Source organism: Bolinopsis microptera, chromosome 9 (assembly GCF_026151205.1).
Source record: "Bolinopsis microptera isolate Bmic1 chromosome 9, MBARI_Bmic_1.0, whole genome shotgun sequence".
Lineage (NCBI taxonomy): Eukaryota > Metazoa > Ctenophora > Tentaculata > Lobata > Bolinopsidae > Bolinopsis > Bolinopsis microptera.
In genome coordinates this window covers 1,490,744-1,516,028 of record NC_087080.1, presented here as the reverse complement: position 1 = coordinate 1,516,028, position 25,285 = coordinate 1,490,744, and the positions used below count along the sequence as shown (strand labels likewise).

Below are 25,285 nucleotides of genomic sequence, written 5' to 3'. Positions count from 1 at the left end.
GCGCCGTCTTAGGGGGCGCCAAATCGTCGTTTGAATGTGGGACAATTTCGAAAACTTAACTAAAGTACTAGCAAAACTGCGCGTTTAGCTCTAGATACACACTTTTTTAGAGATTTTACCGGCGTATTCTTTAAAATCACCTAATTTGTTTAATTTTAGGGAGGGGCACCAAAAGGGGAGGGGGCGCCAACAGGGGGGCGCTTTTTTCGGCAGGGGGGCGCCAACAGGCAACGTTACGCCACTGTGTGAAACAAGTCGAATTATCAATAATTGTTGAAAGTAGACAGAAATAATGACTCGTGGTTAATCAAACTAGATGGAAAATAATTTTTAACATTTGAAGCGTAACAACCAGATCGATATTAAAATAAAGGGAGAGCTGTTTAGTCTTCCAAATCCAATAAGTTTTAATCATCTTCGTTATCTTCATCTGGATCATCCCTTTCATCAGTTTTAATTAATTCAAGTTTTAATTTAACTGTTACTTTTACTTTGAGTCCTATTTCATTATGTAGAGATAGTCAATACCTAAGAAATTAAAAATTGGCCTATTTGAATCAAATTTGACAATAAGGATATATGACAAGAATTGGGCAAAAAGGTGAATTTTTGCAATTTTAGCCAAATGAAGTCGAAAAACCTACAACAAGTGTCCCAATAGTCTTCTTTAGTGAATATAAGACAACGATTAAAATATGAGCACCCATACCCCTTGGGAACCCTAAAAGCTGAGTAGGCGGGTTTATTAACGACCGGTGAAAATGTGGTTCGGGAAAAATATGGCGAAATTACCCTAAACCCACCACTTTATCCTGGTCATAATAATCCCGAGTAAGGTAAGCTAAATAAGGGCCTCTTTAGACTCCTCCCCGTTATTGCTGGCCCTTTACTCATACTGTCACCCAGTGATGCACGCCGCCGCCGGACGCCGCCGCGCCGGCACATTTTCACACGCCGCCACGCCGATACCTCTCAAGTCGGCGTGGCGTGAAAATTTAAAAAAATTTCAAAGCAGCTACTAGTTCTGAATTAGAAAGAGTATGGAGCCAGTCGGGGTTGATTTTGAACTCTAGGAGATCCAAATTGCATGATTGTCCAACGACAATGTTAAGAATTTGATTTTTCTTAAATATAATTGGGACAATGTGAAGTCATCCCTGAATGTAACTGAGTAAATTGAATAATGTTTCTTTTAACAAAAGGATCAAGACTTTTTTCTTGTTTTAGCCGTTTAATATGAACATTCCTATTTATTGAAACATAACAGGAATTAGGAATTAACAGGAATTAACAAAATTAGGTAATATTACAATAACAGTGATTAGGTCACATTACAATAACATTGATTCCAGGTATTGTAACACTTAAAGTCATTATACTCATGAAATTGAAAGTACAAATTAGAGTTTTCTGATGGTAGCATTATGGGGCTACTCGCTGCTATGAGGCCACTTCGTTACAATTTTTGTGGGCCTGGAAATTCAAACCTAAATTTTGACAAAATTATGTTCTACGCCGCCGAACGCCGCCACGCCGGGCCATTTTGGGCACGCCGCCGCCGGTTGGCGAAAAATGAACCGGCGTGCATCACTGCTGTCACCAGCATGACGTAAACCAACATGGGAAACATTTTTATATTGGACTTGTTGTTGTTGACATTTAATTTGGCGACATTAATATGATCTAATACTAATTATGGACCATGTTGTTACAAATATCTATGTTAAGTAGATTATAACGCTGACATTTTCTAACCTGATCCCGAAGAAGGGCCAGAAGAGGTTAACTGCTGTTCACTTTTTATCGTCACGGGTTCTTTTCCAACTGTACCACCTTGAACGAAATTTTTATTTAGTATCCATATAATTGTGAGTTTTGATTCGCGGCCTTTATAATTTAAATGTCAATAAATACGCATTGATAAGTGTTGCTAAAATGTTACATATCTTCGTTTTACATGTATGTTTTAGTTCGATCTGTGAACCAGTGATATTAGGGCCCATTAAAACTAGCATCAATACAAGCATTGACAAAAACCTTTAACCAAATGTAGCCAATATTGGTCTAATGTTGGTGACAGTAAGAGATCTAATTGTTGCAAGTATTTATGTTCAGTAGATTATAACGCTCACCACTTCTTACCTGATTCTGTTGAACTAGAAGGGCCAGAAGAGGTTACCTGCTGTTCTCTTCGAACCATTCCGTGTTTTCTTTCAGCTGTACTACCTGGAACGACATTTGTATTTAGAAGCCATATAATTGTGAAATCTGATTCGCCTTAATTTAAATGTCAATAAATACGCCTTGATGAGTGTTGCTACAAATTAACATTTCTTCGTTTTGTATGTATGGTTTAGTTCGATCTGTGAACCAGTGATATTAGGGCTCATTAAAACTAGCATCACTAAAGGGTTGACAAACAATTTTAACCAAATTGTAGCCACTATAATTTGTCAAAAGTTGATTACATTTACAGTAAGAGATCGTTCAAATATAAATATATATATCCACGCAGCCTAGCGGGCGGATATTTATATCGCCCGCACCCTCGCGCAGTGGCGTAACGAAAGGCCCTGCTGACCCCGCTGTGCAGGGGGGCGCCGTCTTAGGGGGGCGCCAAATCGTCGTTTGAATGTGGGACAATTTCGAAAACTTAACCAAAGTACTAGCAAAACTGCGCGTTTTGCTCTAGATACACACTTATTTAGAGATTTTACCGGCGTATTCTCTAAAATCACCTAATTTGTTCAATTTTAGGGAGGGGCACCAAAAGGGGAGGGGGTGCCAACAGGGGGGCGCTTTTTTCGGCAGGGGGGCGCCAACAGGCAACGTTACGCCACTGCCCTCGCGGCGATATATAATATACATATCACCGAAGACTCACGTGGTGACACATACGGTCGCTTCACTAGAGTTTCGACGATACAGGGGGAGCCGCGCACTCGTGCGCGGTGGGTCATACAACGTATGACAAGTTGCGGGCTGAACAAAATATTGCACGCGTGCGCACGCGCGTGCAATATTTCATATGTCCCCGAGGGCGCTAGCCCGAGGAGGACATATTTTCGTATTGCACGGAGGGCCCATCGGGCCCGAGTGCTATACGATTTTTCCGCCAGCGGGTCGAGGTGATGTGGATTATATCCACCAGCGTGAGCTTTTTCTTACAGATATTAGTTTTTACTTTAGTTTCTTCAAGAGATCCGTTTTTAATTTAGTTTCACTTTTACTTTCAACATGTTTCTAATTGTATCACGTGGTGACCCCCACGGTCGCACTCGTGCGCGGCGGGTCATACAACGTATGACAAGTTTCTAATACGATAGTTCCGCCCTCGAGGCGAGGAATGATATCGCGTATATCCACCAGCGGGCGTTTATCACGAAGCTTCAGTTTGCAACAATCACAGCAAATTAATGTACAAGATTTCAGAAAAGTTACGAAAAAATCATGTTGCTTTTGGTTTAAGATGTAAAACAGGCCAAAATGACTGACTATAGAACGAAAAACCGGCTGCTATCAAACAATGTTTCAGCTCATTGTTTCAGGTACATATTTTAATGTAAACGATCAAAATATAGGCCCTCTCCCTCTCTCCTTCTCTCCCTCTCTCCCTCTATCCCTTTATCCCTCTCTCACTCTCTCCCTATCTTCTTTTCTCCTTCTCCCACTCTCCTTACGTCCCTCTCTCCCTCTATCCCTCTCTCTTTATCTCCCTCTCTCCTCCTCTCCCTCTCTTTCTCTCCTACTCTTCCTCTATACTTCTCTACCTCTCTCCCCTCTCCCTCCCTGGAACCAGAACAAGCACCACCAGTCGCCACAGAGCCCTCTACTACCAAGTTAGTTGTCATTATCATGTCAGTTACCTGGGTAACCAGTGTTACCCGGGTAACCAGTTACTACAGTTTCTGTAGCAGCTACTGAGTGGCTGGACACTTAAAAGTAGTAAACCCAGAGAGCTCGAGATCACAGTCTGATCATGGACATTTAATATGAAAGTTAAAGATCAAATTCATAAAATCAATTTAAATGGCAGTTTCAAAACAAAAACAGGGCAAAATATCTTTCGGGAACACAATAGAATAACACGTAAAATTTCGGCCTACATTTCAAGATTTATCGACTGAACTAGTGAAATGAAAATGGTAAACACAACTGAAATGGTAAACACAAAACAATTATCGATACTATAATAGAGATCACCGGCTTAGAATTAAGTCTGAACGTCTCCACGAATTTGGTAATCATAGTAACAGTTTGTCAGTGTCACGTGTTAATTATGAGCCAATCATGGCAAACTGCGTGACAACTGATATAGCGTCCGATAGAGGGTGAGCTCAGAGTTTACAGTTGATACATTCTTTACATCCACTGCATATTGCCGTGGGAATTTAGAAACAGAAACTACACTAATTAGCTCACTGTACGATTATTGCAATTGAATTCATCGTTAATGAATTAAACCGGTTTCAACTATAGTTCTGAGAAACTTGTCAGTTGTTGTCTTATGGAATTTCACATGGAGACGATACAGAAACTGAAAATATTTTAGAGAACTCCGGGCTATATTGCTAATGGTCAAATTAAATGTCACTTGTTAGCGGGCTATATCATGAGCGGGCTGTAGAGATATCGGGCCCTTTGACAGCGGGCTGGTGAGAGCCCGCTATGCGAAAAAGCGCACGCTGGTGGATATACTAAGCTAAATAAGGGCCACTTTAGACTCCTCCCTCGTTATTGCTGGTCCTTTACTCATACTGTCACCAGCATGACGTAAACAAAAATTATGGACCATGTTGTTACAAGTATCTATGTCAAGTAGATTATAACTAGTGGTCGACCGGGGCCCTGGCCCCTGCCGGGGCCCCAGCCAAAATCGCAACCCCGGCCCTTCCCGGCCCCGGCCAAAATTATTTGGCAATTCGTCGGGGGTAAACCTCGGCCCCGTCCCCGGTCAATAAATTTACTCCCGGCCCCGGCCAAAAACCATACATATACCGGGGGCACAGCCGGGGATTTCATGAATGATTTTGGCACATTTAATTAATTTAAAAAATCAAACACAATTTAATGGTAATTATGAGATTTCAAAGTTGAAACAATTGGCTTAAATTAGACTACGGCTAGTAACATAAAAACCGTGGTTCTTCCTCAGTATCGGACTTTTCAATTAATCGTCCCCGATAAAGAAATTTGCGATAAAACATCTCGTACGTAGAAACTAGAAAGTAAAACTACTCCACTGCAGCTAAAACTATAACGGCTCAACGTAAACTACAAAGTACAAAGCCTAACATTAAAACCATGGTAAAAAGTAAACATTTTGCTACTATCCAGTAACAAAATTTTACCATGGTCCAGATTAAATAGCACTGTAGCAGCTGAGGGTTATCCTCAGTTCCGAGTTGAGGATTAGAAATTATGTATGACCTGAGGATTATCCCGAGTTGGTTCACAGCACGAAGTTGTGGTTTAATCCTCAAGTCGGTGAGAATAAGCCGCACCTCGAGTTTAATCCTTCCCGATTGCATCACACCAGCCTAAATTATTATCAAATTCATGTTTCAATTTCTGACTACAGTTTGGTAAACTACCCCCGGCCCCTGCGCCGGCCCCGGAAAAATGGAAGATTTCCCGGCCCCGGCTATATTGGGGCTCCCCGGCCCCGGTCAGAATCCTGCCCCCGGTCGACCACTGATTATAACCCTGACATTTGCTGACCTGATCCCGGAGAAGGGCCAGAAGAGGTTAACTGCTGTTCACCTTTTATCGTCACGGGTTTTTTTCCAACTGTACCACCTTGAACAAAATTTTCTATTTAGTATCCACATAATTTTGACTTCTGATTCGCCTTAATTTAAATGTCAATAACCATGGTGATATTAAGGCCCATTGAAACTAGCATCATTATAGGGTCGTCAAACCAACATTAACCAAATTGCAGCCATTATTTGTCGAAAGTTGGTCACAGTAACAGATCGTTTAAATATAAACTAAGCTAAATTAGGGCCACTTTAGACCTCTCCCTAGGGCGATTCACAGATGATGCCAACATCTTCCTGATAGGAGAACATCTTAATGAAGTTTACGATAAACTAATAACTCTTAGCGATGCTTTAGTTAAATGGGTAGATAATAATGGTTTAGCTCTCAACCTTAAGAAAACAAATTATATGATCTTCTCTCGACAAAGAAATCTTAATTATCGTGATGTGGCAATTTCTGGTGTCACAATTGAGAGAAAAACAGAAGCCCGTTTTTTAGGAGTTATAATAGATGATAAACTAAACTGGTCCCATCATATTTCTGCCATGAAAATGAAAATGTCCAGATACATAGGAGTCATGTACAAACTTAAAAAATATCTGCCTTCTCGAAGCACGTCTTCAAATTTATCAAAGTTTTGTGCAGTCACACCTTAATTATTGCAGCCTTGTATGGGGTTTTGCTGCCAAGTCTCATATTGAATCGCTTTTTGTAAAACAGAAAATGGGCCTTCGAGCAGTATTACCTGGTTTCGTCAATTACTGGTACAAGGACGGCATCCCCCCAGCAAGTACCAAGTCTGGCTTTTATTCACATAAAATATTGACAGTACACAGTATCATTGTAAAGAACGCACTCATTTTAATGCATAAATTGAAAAACTTTCCTAATCTAGTACCATTGTCTCTCAAGAAAACAATTCCCAAAAGCGCACCATTATTTAATACTAACCTGGATTCTATTCTCACTACACAATGGTCAGATAAGTATGGTCAACACCCTTACAACAACTCAGTATTTTTTAAAGGTCCATTATTAGCAATAAACCGATATAATGTTGCAGCAACTTCCCCGCCTAGTCTATTTAACCTGAACATTTACAAAACTTGTATAAAAACTATGCTCGTCGATCAGCAAAATGAAAACATCGAAGACGATTGGCCTAATTTCATGTTATATTGTATAACAGGACTAAGAAAATCAAAGCGTAACATAAACCAAAATGCCGATAATAACCTTGTCTCTACATCTTAGATTATATGCACACACTTATGCATCACTCAATAAACGTCGCATATCTCATCAATTACACTGCCAACATAGGACATTCTTTTTTATCGCCGCGATTTCAAATCAAGTTACAAATTCTACAAATTTTGAAGTGCTCAGTCTTGTTTTACTTTTCTTATCTTTACCTATTAACCATTGGAAAATAAAACTTTAAGTTATAAACCTTCATTGCATACTTTACCGGTAGAGTCTAAATTGAATAGTTTGAGATTTCCTTTACATTTTATGGTCATACATCAGTATTCCGACGGCAGTACGGCGGCAGTACGGCGGCAGTACGGCGGCAGCACGGCGGCAGCACGGCGGCAGTACGGCGGTAGCACGGCGGCAGTACGGCGGCAGTACGGCGGCAGTACGGCGGCAGTCCCGCGGCAGTGCCACGGCAGTGCCACGGCAGTATAGTGACAACACTTATATCAGACTTTTGATCCAATTATTTCATGAGTTTGATGATTAGTTCAAATTGATTTGTCAATTAAAAACATATTTTGAGAAATCAATAAGTTGTAAATAAGTTTATACAATATCATTATAACTTTAAATCAGTAACTGTCACCCTGGAGCAATAAAATATTAAAATAATTCAGATTCATTGCAGGTACTTCTGGTATCTTTTGTATCTCGAACTTTTAGCGACTGGGATATTCTCAACAGAAGAGAACTGCTGTCAATATCTACTGGATATGAAGATCCTGCCGACAAAAAGACGGTGCCCCTCCTGTTCGAACAGAAGAGGAGGAGCTACTCCACCAGATACTGATAATGCTCGCCTAGTAAGACCTGTGGTTACACCTACCCGACCCTCTTCCAGTTCCTCACCACCACCTAGTAGACGCCGTCTGAACACTGATGAAACCTACTCCCACTCCTCTGTAGCTGGCGAAGCCTTATCCTCCTACAACAGAGTGCACAGAGACTTTGCCAACCGTCCTGATACCTCCATCAGCCTCTCAAAGTTCCTGAAACAGAAACGAATCCCTGAAAGATCCTTCTACACCAAGAATAAGATAGCAGAGCTGATTATCCTTGATAGACCACGATTCGGCAGTCTCATCAAACAGATTCTCAAGGAGGAGCGGACTGAAAGGATCAACCAGCAGATTCTCTCTAACCGATGTGGGGCTATCCTCAAGCAGAGTGACTTTCTGGAGAAGAAACGACTCGCAATTGCTGCTGGAAAGATTCTCTAAATGTAAATTATTTTATTGCTCCAGGATGACAGTTACTGATTTAAAGTTATATAATGATATTGTATGAACTTATTTACAACTAATATTGATTTATCCAAATATATTAATTGACAAATCATCAAAATCGTCTCTTTAATTGACAAATCAATGTGAACTAATCATCAAACTCATGAAATAATTGGATCAAAAGTCTGATATAAGTGTTGTCACTATACTGCCGCCGTGCTGCCGCCGTACTGCCGCCGTGCTGCCGCCGTACTGCCGCCGTGCTGCCGCCGTACTGCCGCCGTACTGCCGCCGTGCTGCCGCCGTACTGCCGCCGTACTGCCGCCGTACTGCCGCCGTACTGCCGTCGGAATACTGATGTATGACCCATTTTATATTTATGCATGTGCCCCAGGGGGATGAATTTCTTATTACCATTGATATTTTTTTTTTGTTGAGTAAACATTGGCTGGTACCACGGGCCAGTCCCCAACAAAAAAAAACATTACCATTAGTTGCTAAAATAATTAGGGATCGTATCTAATTTGTTGCTGTATGGGGTCAGGAACAACCAACAAAAATGTGTGACTCTACGGTGTCTGGAAATATTGACCTGGGCCACGCCCATATTTTTCAGCAATCATTAACACGTAAAATTATCGTCAATATAGTCCTGAAGGAGTATGGAAGGAGTTCTAAATGTGTGCTCCTTTAATATAAACAGTGGAAAATCAATTTTAGTCGAGATCTCAGGTCTCTACAATGTCGGCAAGTTCCTTCAGGAGTTTGCGACTTGTGAAGAAGCACCAAACTCACTCAGCTCAACATGTTTGAGATTCAAGCAAATCGAGGATGTTCAAAGGGTGCAAGTTGTTCAACTCGACAAAATACCGATAGAAGTTATTTCGTAGGCCCTAAAATTACTCCTCTAGATCCAGTCTTACCCTTCTAATTTCAATTGAACATAACTCGAGAACTGATAAAAGTAAGAGCGTCCGTAAGCCTAAAGTTTTATGTTCTATTGATTTTGTGAACAAGGGTATTGAAATGTTAAATTTACCTAGAGTTTTTAGATCTCCTAGTTTGAAATCGTTTGTTAATTTTTGTAACATTAAAGAACCTACTGTTGTATATAAAGGTACTGATAATGTTTCTAAGAAGTTATTTGATTATAATAACGTTGTTAAGGGAGACACTGAACCTTTAGAATGCAAATGTCATATGTTTACTGATTTCGTAAATCAGGATTGTGGTCATGTTGTGACTGGGGATGTTAATTTTGTAAAGCACGACGCCTTGAGAAGTCTGTTAGAGAAAGGTCCTTCTTATAAAGAACCTAAAACGATTGATTTTGATAAGAATTGTAATTCGGTAATAGATAATGTTAAAGAAATCTTAAAACCTTGGAGTAGGAAAGAGAAAATCGATAGTGCATGTTTAAATGGTTGGTTTAATGAATTTAGTGATATTGTTAAGAAGAATACTGAAGCTCTTAAAATGAAATATCCTAAACAGCTTAAACGGAAATCTGTGTTTAGTAATGATAAAGCTTGTGAAGTATTAGCGTTTATCAGAAAGTATTTTGTTTTATGTCCGGTGGACAAAGCAACTAAGAACGTCGCTATTATTTGTAAACATTATTATTTAAGTGATATTATACAAGAGTGTCAATCTAATGAGGGTATTGATGATGTTAGTGGGGAGCATGAAGTTCGTGATATTAACAGAGATATTTTCAAGTTCATAGAAGACGTTGGGATAAAAATAGATTCTAATATTGATATTTTACCTCACATGTTTTCGAGTCCTAAATTTCATAAGCCAATTTTAAAGTTTAGCCTTAGGTATGTTATTTCTTATGCTAATTGTAGTATTAAGCCCTTGGCAGTAAAGATTTCTTTAGCCTTAAAGGCTGTTTATTCAGAGATCTGCAGATATACTAACATGTTGTTTAAAGTAACAGGAGTTAATAGGAATTGGGTCATTTTGAATAATAAACCGATTTTAGAAGCTTTAGATAAAATTAATGATAATAGCTTAGCGAGAAACATCCAAACTTTTGATTTTTCTACTTTACACACGAATTTAGCCCATAAAGATATCAAGGATGCTCTCAAGTTTACTGTTAAATTAGCCTTTAGGAATAGTGAAAAGAAGTTTATAGCTGTTTACGATAAAGGGTCTGCTTGGGTTAATAGCTTTAGAGATGGGACTGTGGCTTTTGATGAAGTTAAGTTGATTAAATGTGTTGAGTTTCTACTGGATAATTGTTACTTTAAAGTAGGAGAGATCTTATATCGGCAACATATCGGTGTACCTTTTGGAATCAACCCTGGTCCATATATTGCTAACTTAACACTTTGGTATTTTGAGAACAGTTTCCTAGACAGTACGTATAAAAGTAGATACTATATTGTAAAGAAGTTAAATAATACATTTAGACTTATAGATGATATTACTACCCTTAACTCTGATGGTTACTTAGAGGAATATTTTAAGTTGATATATCCAGACTCTCTTACTCTTAATAAGGAAAATGAAGTAGATAGTGCCGCCAATGTATTAGATCTTGATATTTCGATAAATAGCGAGGGGAAGTTTTCTTGTAGAGTTTATGATAAAAGGGATAAGTTTGGTTTTAAAGTGGTCAAGTTTCAACCTTTGATGAGTAATCAAGCTAGTAGTGTATTATATGGCACGTACTGTTCACAGGTTGTGAGATATTCTAGGATCTGTAATAACGTTGTTGCTTTTTCTGATAGAGTTTTGAAGTTTACTGATGATTTAATTGAGTTGGGTTTTAGACGGGATCGTCTTAGTAAAATATACTTATCAGTGGTAAAGAGGCACGGGCTAAAGAATAAGTTTGGTATTGGGTGTGGAAATATATTAATGCCATAGCTTGACCTATGGTATCCTTTTCTAATGTTGCAAAATATTTGTCGCACGTGTTGAATTTAGTTTTATAATAACTTTGCGGCGGCGCAAATCGGAGTCTTAGAATTACGCGGGAAATTACGCGGGAGAAATTGGAGTTTGGGCCAGTTCGTTTTATGACGTATCGACTACGTTTGCTTAGTATACTTTATTCCTACCGTTTTATTACATTTTTTACTTTATCTACCTATCACTATACAGTATACATATTTAATCTTAAATTATCATTTTAGTGGAACTATGTAAAAGGGGATCGTTGCTAGCGTTAAAACTGTTTTAACCCTGCCATAGTCAGTTGAAAGTCTGATAGCATATGTTCCGTTTGATTTGACCAAACTAATGCCTTTCATTGCTTTATAACTCAATAGCTGAAGTTACTCTGATACGTCCAATAAGAACCTGTAAGAATGGCGTCCAGCTCACCATTTTTGAGATTCAAGCAAATTGAGGATGTTCAAAGGGTGCAGGATATTCAGCTCGACAAAATACCGATAGAATTTATTTCGATGGTGATTAAATTACTCCTCCAGATCCAGTCTTACCCTCAATTGGACATAACTCAATAGCTGAAGTAACTCTGATACGTCCGATTAGAACTTGTAAAACTGGCTTCCAGCTCGCTGACCTTGCCTGGTATCCTCACAGAGGTTTAGATTGTGGCTTATTATTCATCCCAGTGCAGGCTAATGAGAGTTAGAGGGTATAATACTCCCTCCTACTTAGGGTTCGGCACAACCGACTGGTGGTCAGGAGAGGTCAGGGATTCTCTTTGTGGAGCTCGAGATACTGAATTTGACCCCCACTAATGTAGACTATAAGATATTGACTCGCCACTTGTCGCCATTTTAAGGATGGATCAAATATTAGATCCTCTATCACAATATGCTCTCTTTATGTAATAATAAAGGAAGACTCAAGCTTCATTTGTTTGGCCTCAAAGAAGAAGGTATCGAACGAGGTGAAATTTCCTCAATCTAAAGTGAGCATTCCCTGAGTACATATTAGATGAATACATTTGGTAAAGAAGAAACGTAAAGTTCGATGCATTGTTGTTGTAACAAAAAAAGAAGCCTTAAATATCAGTGTCATACTCTCAGTTATTCTGATATCTCTTTATTCCCGCAGCAATTGTATTGTTAAAAAACTTTTAAAAATGGTTTTGCCAGCTCCACATTCCAACCAAAACCAACAATAAACCATTTTCCACATTCTATCAATATGTTGCCACAGTGCCAGGATTGTACACATGTTTTGTTACATTCCGAGAATTGTTAACGGCACATCAAGATCCTCAACCCCACATTCCACTCCATTCCACATTTAATTGTTCCAATCCTCTCAGACTCAAGTGTGAAGTGACATCACAATAGTGGGGACAATCGGTAATAGGAAACAATACTGGTTGATGTCCCTTTCCTCCCGCACTCTTCAATGAAAATGAGTTTAATGAATTAAACACAGCATACCGACAAAACGGAGGACTGTAAGAACTTAAGACCTTCTCCAATTTTGGATATAATAGCAACTCTAACTATACTGGTTTCCTGTCCCTGACGCGACCTTGGTCCGATGTTAGTGGCATTATAATCATTTAGAGCTGATATCAATTGTTCTCCAAAGTTTACGATCCCAATAAGCATGACATTCTCTAAAAAGAGTCCTAGGGCTGTAATCACTTAAATTGGGACTCGGTTTTATAACAGTTATATCGAGGAGCTAAAAAGAAAACATGAGATACAGAGAGACTACCCAGTAACTTACCTTATTAGAACATTACTAGCTTAGTAAGAACGATATTTAATGGAAGACGCCTATCCTATCTGAATACAAGAAAGCAATTCAGTGTTTTGATTGGTTACTGGAATGAAGTTGGTTTAAATTATAACAACTTAACCAGGCTGGGATGGCAGAAGGGTGAAGATATTAAAAAGTTCTCCCCCCACCATTATTCAGATCTAAACTTATAATACAAGTTATTTCAAGATAGATTTGTAAAGTAAGCTGTAATGGATCCTAGAGAGTAGAGAGAGAGGAAGTAATATCCTAGTCACCTCCTGGTACATGGGTTTTAAAAAAAAACACGCTTAATAAATGTTTTTTAATAAACAATTTTCAATGAAATTGAGACGCAATGAAGACGAAAAAATTGGGATAACATTGTTATTTACAATTAAAATGAGCCACTTAATTACAAAAGGCAAATTAATTATAAAGTAGCTATGCAGAGCCATTTAAAGGATACAATAACTTAAGATAATAAACAATACATTTGGTCCATCAGATTATGTTATTATGATTATTTATATTACCATAGTATATATTTTACCATTTAAGTATATTATCCACGTATAACATAAAACAATAGCGACAAAGCCAGGGCCCTAGCCACAAAAGTAAGAATATAAATTATTGAAGCTGTTAATGAGGTTTATATTATATATTAATTTCATTAAATCTAAATCTGGTCATTCATAAAGCACTCCGTTACAGTACTTCATTTAAACCATTTAAAACCAGTCGCAGAGCAAGGATATCCTGCCTGGTTATCTAGTTAGCACATTAATCAACACTACATTGCAGACTGCAGAGTTGTAATTACGGTTGACAATTAGGGAAGGAATATCTCTTGTGTTTTGAAGTCCCACACCACACGACAGTCAAACCGTTATGTACCGGGTACCTCCGATATACCGAGTACTTTTTTCATTTCCTCTCAAGAGATTAGGGACTACATAACTACACTTTTCAGGGAGTACATACAACTCCTGATGGAGGACATTTGCCCTAGACTGGCTCATCCAACAAGGACGGACGACCTGACAAACCTATTGTCTTGGTAGTTCCCGGCATTACTGGTAAGTTACATTAAAAGTTCAGTTTTATTTTTATATTTATTAATGGACGTACAGTCAGGAATACTAGGATTTGTGTAATGTGTATAATATAGTAAGTTACACTCCCTTCGCCAGCTTTACTTTCTTTAACGATTTTACCCCCTCTGTGCAGTCAGTCCCACAAGTTCGTCTGGTAAAGTCCTCACAAGCGATCTATCTCGCCCGTATGATTCTGGTATGAGCCATCTCGCCTGGTATAGGTCCAGTAACGAGTTGAATCAGGGTCTTAATCAATACCCTGTATACATCATATATAGTTCCGTCCTGAACAGAATATAGTACAATGCTTTACTCCAATAGTGGTGATTTATCCATGTATGACAAGTACGTGACTGATGAGTGGCTCTTAGATATTAGATTAGATGGTGCTTGCTTGGTAGTCTAAATACATGAAGATGAAGGAATAATGTGGAGAAGGAGCTGTGTGTAGAGGAGGTGCTGTACACGTTGTAATCTGTACAGTGGAGGTTTTTGGTCTCGTGAATAAAGGCCCCCCCCAGCTCGGCCACTTGGACGAAGGATATTATCCCATTATAACCAATTAAGATGAAATTTTAAATATGAGAGGACTCCTCAAATAAAGACTAACACATGTACTAAATGATGACCGCTAAATGATGTATTAAATGATTTATGGACGTATAATTTAACTTATAATTCAAGAGAAATTATTTCTGTAAATGTAGAATGTATGTACACCGCCCCCGTGCAAATTCGGCAAAAAGCAAAAGGTTGCAAAGTAACCATGGTACCGCGGATTTTTTAACAACGCCCGTGCACGTGCAAATGATTGCGGAACGGCATTTTAAATCGGTTTTTGATGATATACGTTTGTGTTTAGTTCGAGCAACATTTAATCGGCTGTATCCACCTTTGTTACGGTTGTGTAAGGATATTTTGGGACCGATTTAAACTCACTAACAAAAAATACTAGTAGTTTTCCTCCTCCCTGGTGACACGGGTTTTCTAGTCTGCTACTAACTATAATGCAAAGAATTATTTTTTCTGATGTAGAATGTATGTACGACCCGCCCACGTGCAAATTAAATGAAAAATAGAATTTAGGTAACAACCAAAACGTTCCATAGCAACGGGTTTAATGCACACATGCACGGCAAAAAAGATTTTTTAAAAACAAAAAATTAACTCTGTTTGATCGGTTTTGTGGTAAGTTACGTTGTGTTTTAAAGTGTGTTATATTTAAATCGTCTGTATCTCATCGGTTGGATGGATATTTTTTGATTGCAGAATGTCTGTCTGTATCGACCGCCCCACGTGCACATAAGGTGAAAAAAGCAAAAATGGTTGCATAGTTTACCATGGTAACGAGGGATTGTTTACAGTTAACACGCACATGCACGCAACAAAGATTTCGAGCGCCATTTTGATCGGTTTTTGTGGTAATTTACGGTTGTGTTGAACGTGTTTTAACAAAAACATTCGATTCGAATGTTCAGAGGTACATGGAATCCGGAACGAAAACTGTATTCATCAGAAAAAGTAAGGTATGAGCTAAAGCTCTAAAGGTAAGACAGAACAATTTACCACCGGAAATAGAGCTATAGATTGGATATCATAATCAAGTAATCAAGCCACACGAATGACCTAGACTCTAAGCTTCCTTGCATTTGCAATGAAAATATACCATTGAGAAAAGAACCATTTTTGAGAAAAGACAGAAAGTTTGTTTACATTCCCTCTAGAGATGATTGTTTAGAGCTCCGCCGGACCACTTAAACAGTCTGATATTTTAGGTCCGGTCATTGAAAACTTCCCAGTTTAAAGGGTGTTAGCCATTGACACAAAATTAGCAGTCCCGTAAATTCCAACTTTTCAGCTGTTGATGATTGGTTTAAAGCTGCCCCTGATGTGTTTAGTGCGAGGCAACAGTTTAAATCCGGCTGTGTCTTCGGTTGTGACGGATCTTTTTAGATGCGATAAAAAGTTACTACGAAAGAAATACTAATTACCTTCCTCCCTGTGACCACGGGATTTCTAGTAATGTATATAATAATAGTTCCTCTACACGCCCAACAGATTACTTCTGTCATCAGATAACTGCACACTGTGATATAAATATGTAATGTGTGTGCGAAGCAAAAAACAATCAGATCTCATCAAGGTGCCCCATAAAAGTAGCACTGTTATATAGGCCTATAGCAGTACTGGATCTCACTCTATTAACAGACAGGTATTAACATGCTGGGCATGTACATATTGTTATGAAATACATTGCAGGGTCTCTCATTCAGTCCCCTGGTATTTTATATCAGCTCATTAATCAGCTCTGATCAAATAACCATTCTAACGAGGAATTTAAGTTAGATAAGCTGATAGAGCGCGCGTTGTGACTTACTGTGATATTTTTAACCGAACATTACTTGTAAGGAATTGTTCACGTACTACGGATAAAGCTATATTTTGTCCAATTAAGACCCCCTTTCCCTCAGTAAACCACTTCACACGTATCTAATTCGTACTAATACCACACAACATGAGCTATCCAAACCCCCGCTCCCCTACGTAAATGTGAACAGGCTTCGAACGAAAGATTGTTTCGAAGTATTTGGAACGATAAATGTTCGAGTATTTTTAATATAAAAACGGTTCAAGAAGTTCAAGGGGCGGTTCCCTAACCACTACGGTGAGACACCTCATGCACAATGGACATTCTAAAACAAGTGCAGGTATACAATTTGTTATTTTAGTTTAAATAGAAATCTAAACAAAACTTGTTTATATAAACATCAAATGGTAGTTTTACATAATTCTACACCTAGTTCTATTAATCTCATATAAATTTCAGCTAAATGTTTTTTGATTCGCAACGTGTCTGGGATCAGTCATCAGACCATCGATATATTTAGTATTCAAAACCTAAACAAAAACAGGGAAGGTCGTAACTAAATTATGGTTTCGTATTGACAATAAAGCAGACTGTCGAAAATGGCGACATTTTAATTTTTGAAGTAGTTGATAGGTGTAATTAAACAATGTCACCTTAATGATAATTGATAACAAAACACCTGTGGTGAACTATTCAGTTCTTCGGTGGAATTTCAGTAGATTCTTAATCAGGGTATCGTCTAGAATGTGACCTTTAGATTCCGTAAGAACGTTGCAGATAGTTCTTAGTTCGTCCAACAGCTCGCTCGCTATCTCCTGGATAATTTCATGAACTATATTTTAGTTCAATACTTTTACTGAACTTGTTAAGATAGAGAATGAAGACTGCTAGAGTTGTTATAGTATTAGTAGTTGTTAGAGTAGTTGTCACAGTAGTTGTCACAGTAGTTTTTACAGAAGCTGTTACAATAGTTGTTACAGTAGTTGTTACAGCAGTTGTTACAGTAGTTGTTACAGTAGTTGTTAGAGTAGCTGTTAGAGTAGTTGTTACAGCAGTTGTTACAGCAGTTGTTACAATAGTTGTTACAGCAGTTGTTACAGCATTTGTTACAGTAGTTGTTACAATAGTTGTTACAATAAATAGCTGTTACAGTAGAATGACACTGACCTGGTTATAAAAAGTCAGTACTGTAGAGAATGTTCCAGGCTCCGATATTAGAGGTTTTGTCGTTCCTCGTCTCAGCATCAGTGGTAATTGGTTCTGCAGTTTTAGTAGGCTGCTGATGAATATGAGACGACACTGTGTAATGCCGAACTTCTTCACGTTGCATAACGGGGCGTCGTTCAGGAGATCGTCCCATTTCAGGAACGTATCTTCAGCCAGAGATTCCTCAAAATCCGAGCACATTCCAGACTCGTACATCTCAGAGATCTCTTCGTCTGTCAGCTGCTTTGAGAAAATGTTCAACTTGAAAAGTTCACCTCCGAATGAGTATAAGTTCGCTTCTAAAGTAGTGGCACTCTGACTTTGCCCTATCACAATGGAACCTCCCATACCCAGCTTTCTATCACCAGTCCTGGTAGCAGCAGAAGTTATTTGATTGCCATTGTAATAGAACCTTATAGCCCCACTACCACGTGACCAAGTCACACCTGATAATACCACAGGTCACGTGATGCTGATAACCAAGTGAAGGTGTATCGTCCTAATATCCAGAAGCTGCTGAAGCTGTCCCTCATTACTATCTCACTATCAGAGGATAGTGTCTTGTAGGTGAACACAGTTGGGACCGTCAGCCAACTTCTTCTTGTTCACCCACATACATATTGACATCTTCTTTCTGACAGGTCCTATGTCTGGTTTTATCATGATGTAGCTATCAGCCCTGTCTGAAAATTGTAGCCCGATAAAGGGATTATGAGCAAGTAAGATTAGTGGTAATATAGTGGTAGTAAGAGTAGGAACATATCAGACTGACGAGATTCTACTTTTAAACGTGTGAATGGGGGTGGGGGAACCGGTGGCCCCCGGTTCCCAAAAAACCGATTTAAATGACGGTTTTTAAAAAAGTCTGGGGTAAAAAAATTATAACAAAACTTTTCCGATAAAAAAGATGTTTAGAAAAAGATCAAACTGGGTTGTTCCTCTGTTAGTCTTTTGAGTGAATCATAGATGACTGCCGTATTCTTCTCTCTGTTTCCTTTCTTCTATGTGTTGTTGTAACCTAACTGTAACGAGGAGTTAAAGAAATGTCTTGTATGGTATACTATGGTCCTGAGAGGTAACAAATTAAAAGATTATCTTAAAGGGCTGTAGAGGTCAATGTAACAAATAGTAGAGCAAGACAAAGGGAGCTTCCTTACACGCTCTTGAAGAAGGGGAGGGGAGTTCCGACATAGTAGTAGTAGTACTCTTATTATTCCTAGATCTAACATGCTGAGATTAATAGAAAAGTAATCTACCTCTAGAACGAAACTAACACGCATGATGGTCTTAGGAATGGTTCATCTAGTTTAGGAGGAATCTTATCAAACAAAACTGCAACATGTATTCGTGTCTGGTTGAACCTGGATAGAAATTACATATTACTAGCTGCATTGATTTAGATGAATGGAGGAAACTGGAATAGACTATTGTTGAAAACAATATTATTATAAATTCACCTGCATAAGCAGGGAACGGCCCATAGCAGGCTAACCAGGATGGCCCAGTACCAAAACCCTTGATTAACTAGCACGGATAAAAGGTTAACAATAGGTAAAAATAGATAACAATACTATACCAGTATAAAATTTATAGTTTAGAAAGATCAAACCGGGATGTGCGTTCTGTTAGTCTTTTGAAAGAGTCCATAGATGACTGCCGTATTCTTCTCTCTGTTTCCTTTCTTCTATGTGTTGTTGTAACCTAACTGTAACGTGGAGTTAAAGAAATGTCTTGTATGGTATACTATGGTCCTCAGAGGTAACAAATTAAAAGATTATCTTAAAGGGCGGTAGAGGTCAATGTAACAAATAGTAGAGCAAGATAAAGGGAGCTTACTTAGACGCTCTTGAAGAAGGGGAGGGGAGTTCCGACATAGTAGTAGTAGTAGTACTCTTATTATTCCTAGATCTAACATGCTGAGATTAATAGAAAAAGTAATCTACCTCTAGAACGAACCTAACACGCATGATGGTCTTAGGAATGGTCATCTAGTTTAGGAGGAATCTTATCAACAAAACTGCAACATGTATTCGTGTCTGGTTGAACCTGGATAGAAATTACGTATTACTAGCTGCGTTGATTAAGATGAATGGAGGAAACTGGAATTGACAATTGGAAACAATATTATTATAAATGCACGTCTGAACTTTTAATTTAGAAACAATACAGCTAAATTAAACGCTCACATCAAATTAAGAAAAAGAACTTACTGGATTACTACGACTAGCAAGCTTATCAAAACATAGCGTTGCTGGTCGAAACTGGTCAACTGGCCCCTGAGTACTGGAACAACCCTATCGACTGTCCTGGCCTAAGATTGCTCTATCCTACGATCGTCATCCCCATATATCGTCTCCGAATCTCACAGAGTCCTGAGTCTGCTGCTTATTATTGTTAAACTCTGCCGCTCATTATCCATTCTTACGATCCATAGACCATTGTCTGAGACTATTATTGGCCGATCTGCTATCAGGTGTTCTTCTGTGGTCTTCTGATTAGACACCTCCATGGAATGTCATCAACCGTGTCGAACTGTCTCTTGGTTGAACACCAAAATATTAATTGAGAATAAGGAATAATGATGTTCAACTACCTTCTTATTATTTTTAGATCTATAAACAAAAGCTCTAAGAAACAGATAGTAAACAAAGTAAACATTTCTGTCCCCTAATCTTTCTCAAACAAAAGTCATGCAATTTGCATACTTCTCCATTTAACTCTATTCTGAGCAATTAACGTTAAATAGTCCAAATCACATAAATTATTTAACGATAATTTTCGGACACTAAGGTCGTGTAGAATCAGTGAGAAAAGGTTTGACTGCGGTCTTCCACGCCGCCCTTGAAGCTGTAAGGTGTTGACAGCAAAAACAAGCGACGAATAGGCTGGGCCATCTGTAGGCCCACGCAGTACATGTCCGAGCATCCTCCACCGACTACGAGCCACTTTAGCTGACAATGGTTCACTATTGCAGCGTTTATACAAGTTCTTGTTGGAGATGATGTGAGGGTATTTGTAATTCAAAATTGATCGCAGATGACGTCTGTGAGCAATATCTAGTTTTTCCAATACTGATTTAGGGGCAGCCCAGCAAGATGAATTGTACATTAAAACGGATACTACCAGAGCCTCATACAACAGAAGCCTCTTGCTCAGAGGGATCTTATGGTTCCAAGCTTTCTTGTATTTGTTAAACGCGGCATATCCCAGACATATCCTTCTAGAGATGTCCTCCTTACTACAAAGCATGGAGCCAAGCGTGATACTCTTTCTCCAGAGCTCGTTCCCTGCAATTGGCTTACCCTGATCGTCTTTAGCTCCCTTTTCAGCTAAGTACACATGAGTGAAATCAGTTTTGTCTTCGTTAACGAAGAGATTCCAATCTTTAAGGACTTCTGTTGCAATAGGCAACAGCTCCCTCAAATTGTCTTCATCTTCATCATTGAAGTCGATATCATCAGCATACTCACTGTCAAGTGGAAGACCAATATCGGTGATAGGTGGGTTAGGCCTATTCGTTGCAGTTTCAAGCCTGTTACGGAGGTCACGCAAGGCACCCGCTAAGACAAGTGTGAACAAGCATCCAGACAGACAGTCACCTTGGAATGCACCGAGAAAACTCTGGAATTCAGCAGACAGTGTACCGTTGATGTTGACTTTGAGCTTGGTGTTGGAAAGCAAAAGTCTTACCAAACGGACTTCGTCATCATCACAGCCACACTCAACAAGAAGATCGAGGATGGTAGATCGTCGTATAGTGTCAAAGGCACTAGACATGTCGATCCCCATACGATGGTATTCCCACCTCTTCCTCTGGACAACTGATAACATCACACGCTGGCACCATACAATGTCAGCACATGATCTACCCTGCTTGTAAGCACATTGCCATGGACCAGTGAAGGCATTGACTTTATTCTCAATTCTCTTCAAGGTTGCCATTGAAAGAATCTTTCTAACAGCATTTGAGAGAGTGAGGGGTCGTAGATTCTTCACTGGACCAATGGGCTTATTTGGCTTCTGTAAGGGGGTAATGTTTGCCTGTCCAATGGGGTCAAGGTAGGAATTGGTCTCGAAGCTTCTATTGATAATGTCTGCAAAACGTCTGTGTACTGATCCAGTAGAATACTTGAGAAGCTCATTAGGAATCCCATCTGGGCCGTTAGCTCGACCATTTTTGAGACTTCTAGCAGCTGATCCGATTTCTTCACTAGTGAATGGCTTAACTAGTGGGCGAGGAGGTCCTACAAAAGGTTCTAAAGGTGCTTCATCACGAGTAAGTTGTTGCTCAAGGTACTTAGCAACTACGGCAGCTTTACCAGTGTCTGTTGCAATATTGCACCCTTGCTCATCATGAACACCAATACTAGAAGGGGCTTTACTTTTAGGTAAGTTCAGGGTTCGAACAGCTTCAAACATTTTCTTACTATCTGTTGTTGAACTGATGGTATTACAGATAGCATCAGCAGCAGCTGATCGTATGTTAGAAAGTCTCTGCTTGATCTGATTGGTGAGGCAGTTAATAGATGATCTAAGTGAGGTTCTGTCTAAAGACTGGTTATCATTAAGCTGCTGTCTCAACAAGTAACGCTGGCTAGATAAGTTTTTCACCTCATCATCGTCGCTGCGATTACGTTTCCTGTGTCTGATGACACCAATTGACGATTTTGCAGCATCCTTTATGGACTCAAGTAAGCCATTCAAGTCTGAATTTGGATCCAGAGCAGAAACAGTGTTACTTAAGTTATCATCTAAGGATTGACGATATTTCACCTGAATGGTGGGGTTCGAGGTGAGTTCAGAGGTGTTGAACTTTAAGGATGACTTGGAGTTGCGTTTATAGCAAAGACAGATGTCCTTAAAATCTACTCTAGTGACAACAAATCTGTGATCAGAGTATGTCAAGGTGCCTGCATAAGATCTAGAATCTTGTAGCATTGGCTTCGACCTACTTCGACACAGGATGAAATCGATCTGAGAATAGACCGGGATCGTCTTTTTACTATTTCGCCCGGCACTCCAGTCCTTCCTCCAGCCAGTGTAGGTGGTCGTATGTCGAGCAGGATGATAAAAACCAGTGTTGGAGGCAAAGAGGTCAAATTCTGATAACAAGTCTAACAAGTTTTCTCCCATATCGTTGCGCAAACCCATACCATGTTTACCCATGAAACGACCAAAACCAAAGTCCTTATCTGAAGCAGTCATTTTTCCCAACTTTGAATTAAAATCTCCCAAAACAAATATCTCAACATTAGCAGGGACGTTTAGAGCGTCCCTAACTTGGCCGTAAAAATTAATCAACAGTTGTTGATCATTTTCTGCAAGTTTCTTGTGTGGCCCATATACATTGACCACCCTACATTTGATAAATTTTCCAGATTTTGTAGGGAGTTCTAGATCCAAAAAGCTTACTCGATCACTGATACTGTTCCAGCATACCACATAGTCAATAAATCGGGGACTGATAACAAAACCGAGTCCATAGTGCCGGCCATTTTTCTGCTCAAACAATAATAGTTTGTATCCGTTGCTAAGACTGCAAGAATCCGGTTTTACAACCTTAGTCTCCTGAATAGCGCAGATATCTATGCCGTACCGTAGACAATCGGTACCCAGTTGCTCCCGTTTGCTGTGGATGTCGTCTATTTTTAGATCTAACATACCGAAATGAATAAAAAGTAATCTACCTCTAGAACGAACCTAACACGCATGATGGTCTTAGGAATGGTTATCTAGTTTAGGAGGAATCTTATCAACAAAACTGCAACATGTATTCGTGTCTGGTTAAACCTGGATAGAAATTACTTGTTACTAGATGCATTGATTAAGATGAATGGAGGAAACTGGAATAGACAATTGAAAACAATATTATTATAAATTCACGTCTGAACTCTTAATTTAGAAGCAAGACAGCTAAATTAAACGCTCACATCAAATTAAGAAAAAGAACTTACTGGATTACTACGACTAGCAAGCTTATCGAAACATAGCGTTGCTGGTCGAAACCGGCCTACTGGCCCCTGAGTACTGGAACAACCCTATCGACTGTCCTGGCCTAAGATTGCTCTATCCTACGATCGTCATCCCCATATATCGTCTCCGAATCTCACAGAGTCCTGAGTCTGCTGCTTATTATTGTTAAACTCTGCCGCTCATTATCCATTCTTACGATCTATAGACCATTGTCTGAGACTGTGATTGGCCGATCTGCTATCAGGTGTTCTTCTGTGGTCTTCTGATTAGACACCTCCATGGAATGTCATCAACCGTGTCGAACTGTCTCTTGGTTGAACACCAAAATATTAATTGAGAATAAGGAATAATGATGTTCAACTACCTTCTTATTATTTTTAGATCTAACATACCGAAATGAATAAAAAGTAATCTACCTCTAGAACGAACCTAACACGCATGATGGTCTTAGGAATGGTTATCTAGTTTAGGAGGAATCTTATCAACAAAACTGCAACATGTATTCGTGTCTGGTTAAACCTGGATAGAAATTACTTGTTACTAGATGCATTGATTAAGATGAATGGAGGAAACTGGAATAGACAATTGAAAACAATATTATTATAAATTCACGTCTGAACTCTTAATTTAGAAGCAAGACAGCTAAATTAAACGCTCACATCAAATTAAGAAAAGGAACTTACTGGATTACTACGACTATCAAGCTTATCGAAACATAGCGTAGCTGGTCGAAACCGGCCTACTGGCCCCTGAGTACTGGAACAACCCTATTGGCTATGCTGGTTTAAGACTGCTCTATCCTCCGATCGTCATCCCCATATATCGTCTCCGAATCTCACAGAGTCCTGTGTCTGCTGCTCATTATCTTTAAACTCTGCCGCTCATTATCCATTCTTACGATCCATAGACCACCGTCTGAGACTGTGATTGGCCGATCTGCTATCAGGTGTTCTTCTGTGGTCTTCTGATTAGACACCTCCATGGAATGTCATCAACCGTGTCGAACTGTCTCTTGGTTGAACACCAAAATATTAATTGAGAATAAGGAATAATGATGTTCAACTACCTTCTTATTATTTTTAGATCTAACATACCGAAATGAATAAAAAGTAATCTACCTCTAGAACGAACCTAACACGCATGATGGTCTTAGGAATGGTCATCTAGTTTAGGAGGAATCTTATCAACAAAACTGCAACATGTATTCGTGTCTGGTTGAACCTGAATAAAAATTACTTGTTACTAGCTGCATTGATTTAGATGAATGGAGGAAACTGGAATAGACAATTGAAAACAATTTTATTATAAATTCACGTCTGAACTTTTAATTTAGAAACAATACAGCTAAATTAAACGCTCACATTAAATTAAGAAAAATAACTTACTGGATTACTACGACTAGCAAGCTTATCAAAACATAGCGTAGCTGATCGAAACTGGTCAACTGGCCCCTGAGTACTGGAACAACCCTATCGGCTGTGCTGGCTTAAGACTGCTCTATCCTCCGTTCGTCATCCCCATATATCGTCTCCGAATCTCACAGAGTCCTGAGTCTGCTGCTCATTATCTTTAAACTCTGCCGCTCATTATCCATTCTTACGATCCATAGACCATTGTCTGAGACTATTATTGGCCGATCTGCTATCAGGTGTTCTTCTGTGGTGTTCTGATTGGACACCTCCATGGAATGTCATCAA

General features: G+C 39.1%; 2 protein-coding genes across 3 annotated transcripts in view; both read right to left on the bottom strand.

Annotated features, from left to right (window-relative positions):
• Window positions 1-2,083: 2,083 nt before the first annotated feature.
• LOC134820960 (secreted protein C-like) overlaps window positions 2,084-25,285 on the bottom strand; it is a 92,271-nt gene continuing 69,069 nt past the window's right edge. The window contains exons 7-8 of the mRNA XM_063831630.1: window positions 5,722-5,799; window positions 2,084-2,226 (exon numbers count right to left, since the gene is read on the bottom strand). Coding sequence (XP_063687700.1) covers window positions 2,129-2,226; window positions 5,722-5,799 — 176 coding nt within the window. The 3' untranslated portion in view covers window positions 2,084-2,128. The remainder of the gene's footprint in view (window positions 2,227-5,721; window positions 5,800-25,285) is intronic.
• On the bottom strand, window positions 19,232-22,948 carry LOC134821068 (uncharacterized). 2 transcript variants are annotated; one of them, XM_063831737.1, is made up of 2 exons: window positions 19,572-22,948; window positions 19,232-19,320 (listed from the first exon to the last, which is right to left on the bottom strand). In XM_063831737.1, the coding sequence occupies exon 1, from the start codon at window positions 22,818-22,820 to the stop codon at window positions 20,304-20,306; it is 2,517 nt and encodes an 838-aa protein (XP_063687807.1). In that variant the 5' UTR covers window positions 22,821-22,948; the 3' UTR covers window positions 19,232-19,320; window positions 19,572-20,303. The 2 variants fall into 2 exon arrangements, with proteins under 2 accessions (XP_063687807.1, XP_063687808.1); XM_063831738.1 differs by lacking the exon at window positions 19,232-19,320 and having other exon boundaries at window positions 19,373-19,661; window positions 19,826-22,948.

Bases quoted from the DNA above. Each gene is read 5' to 3' on its own strand.
- LOC134821068 (XM_063831737.1), bottom strand. From the start codon at position 22,820: ATGACTGCTTCAGATAAGGACTTTGGTTTTGGTCGTTTCATGGGTAAA.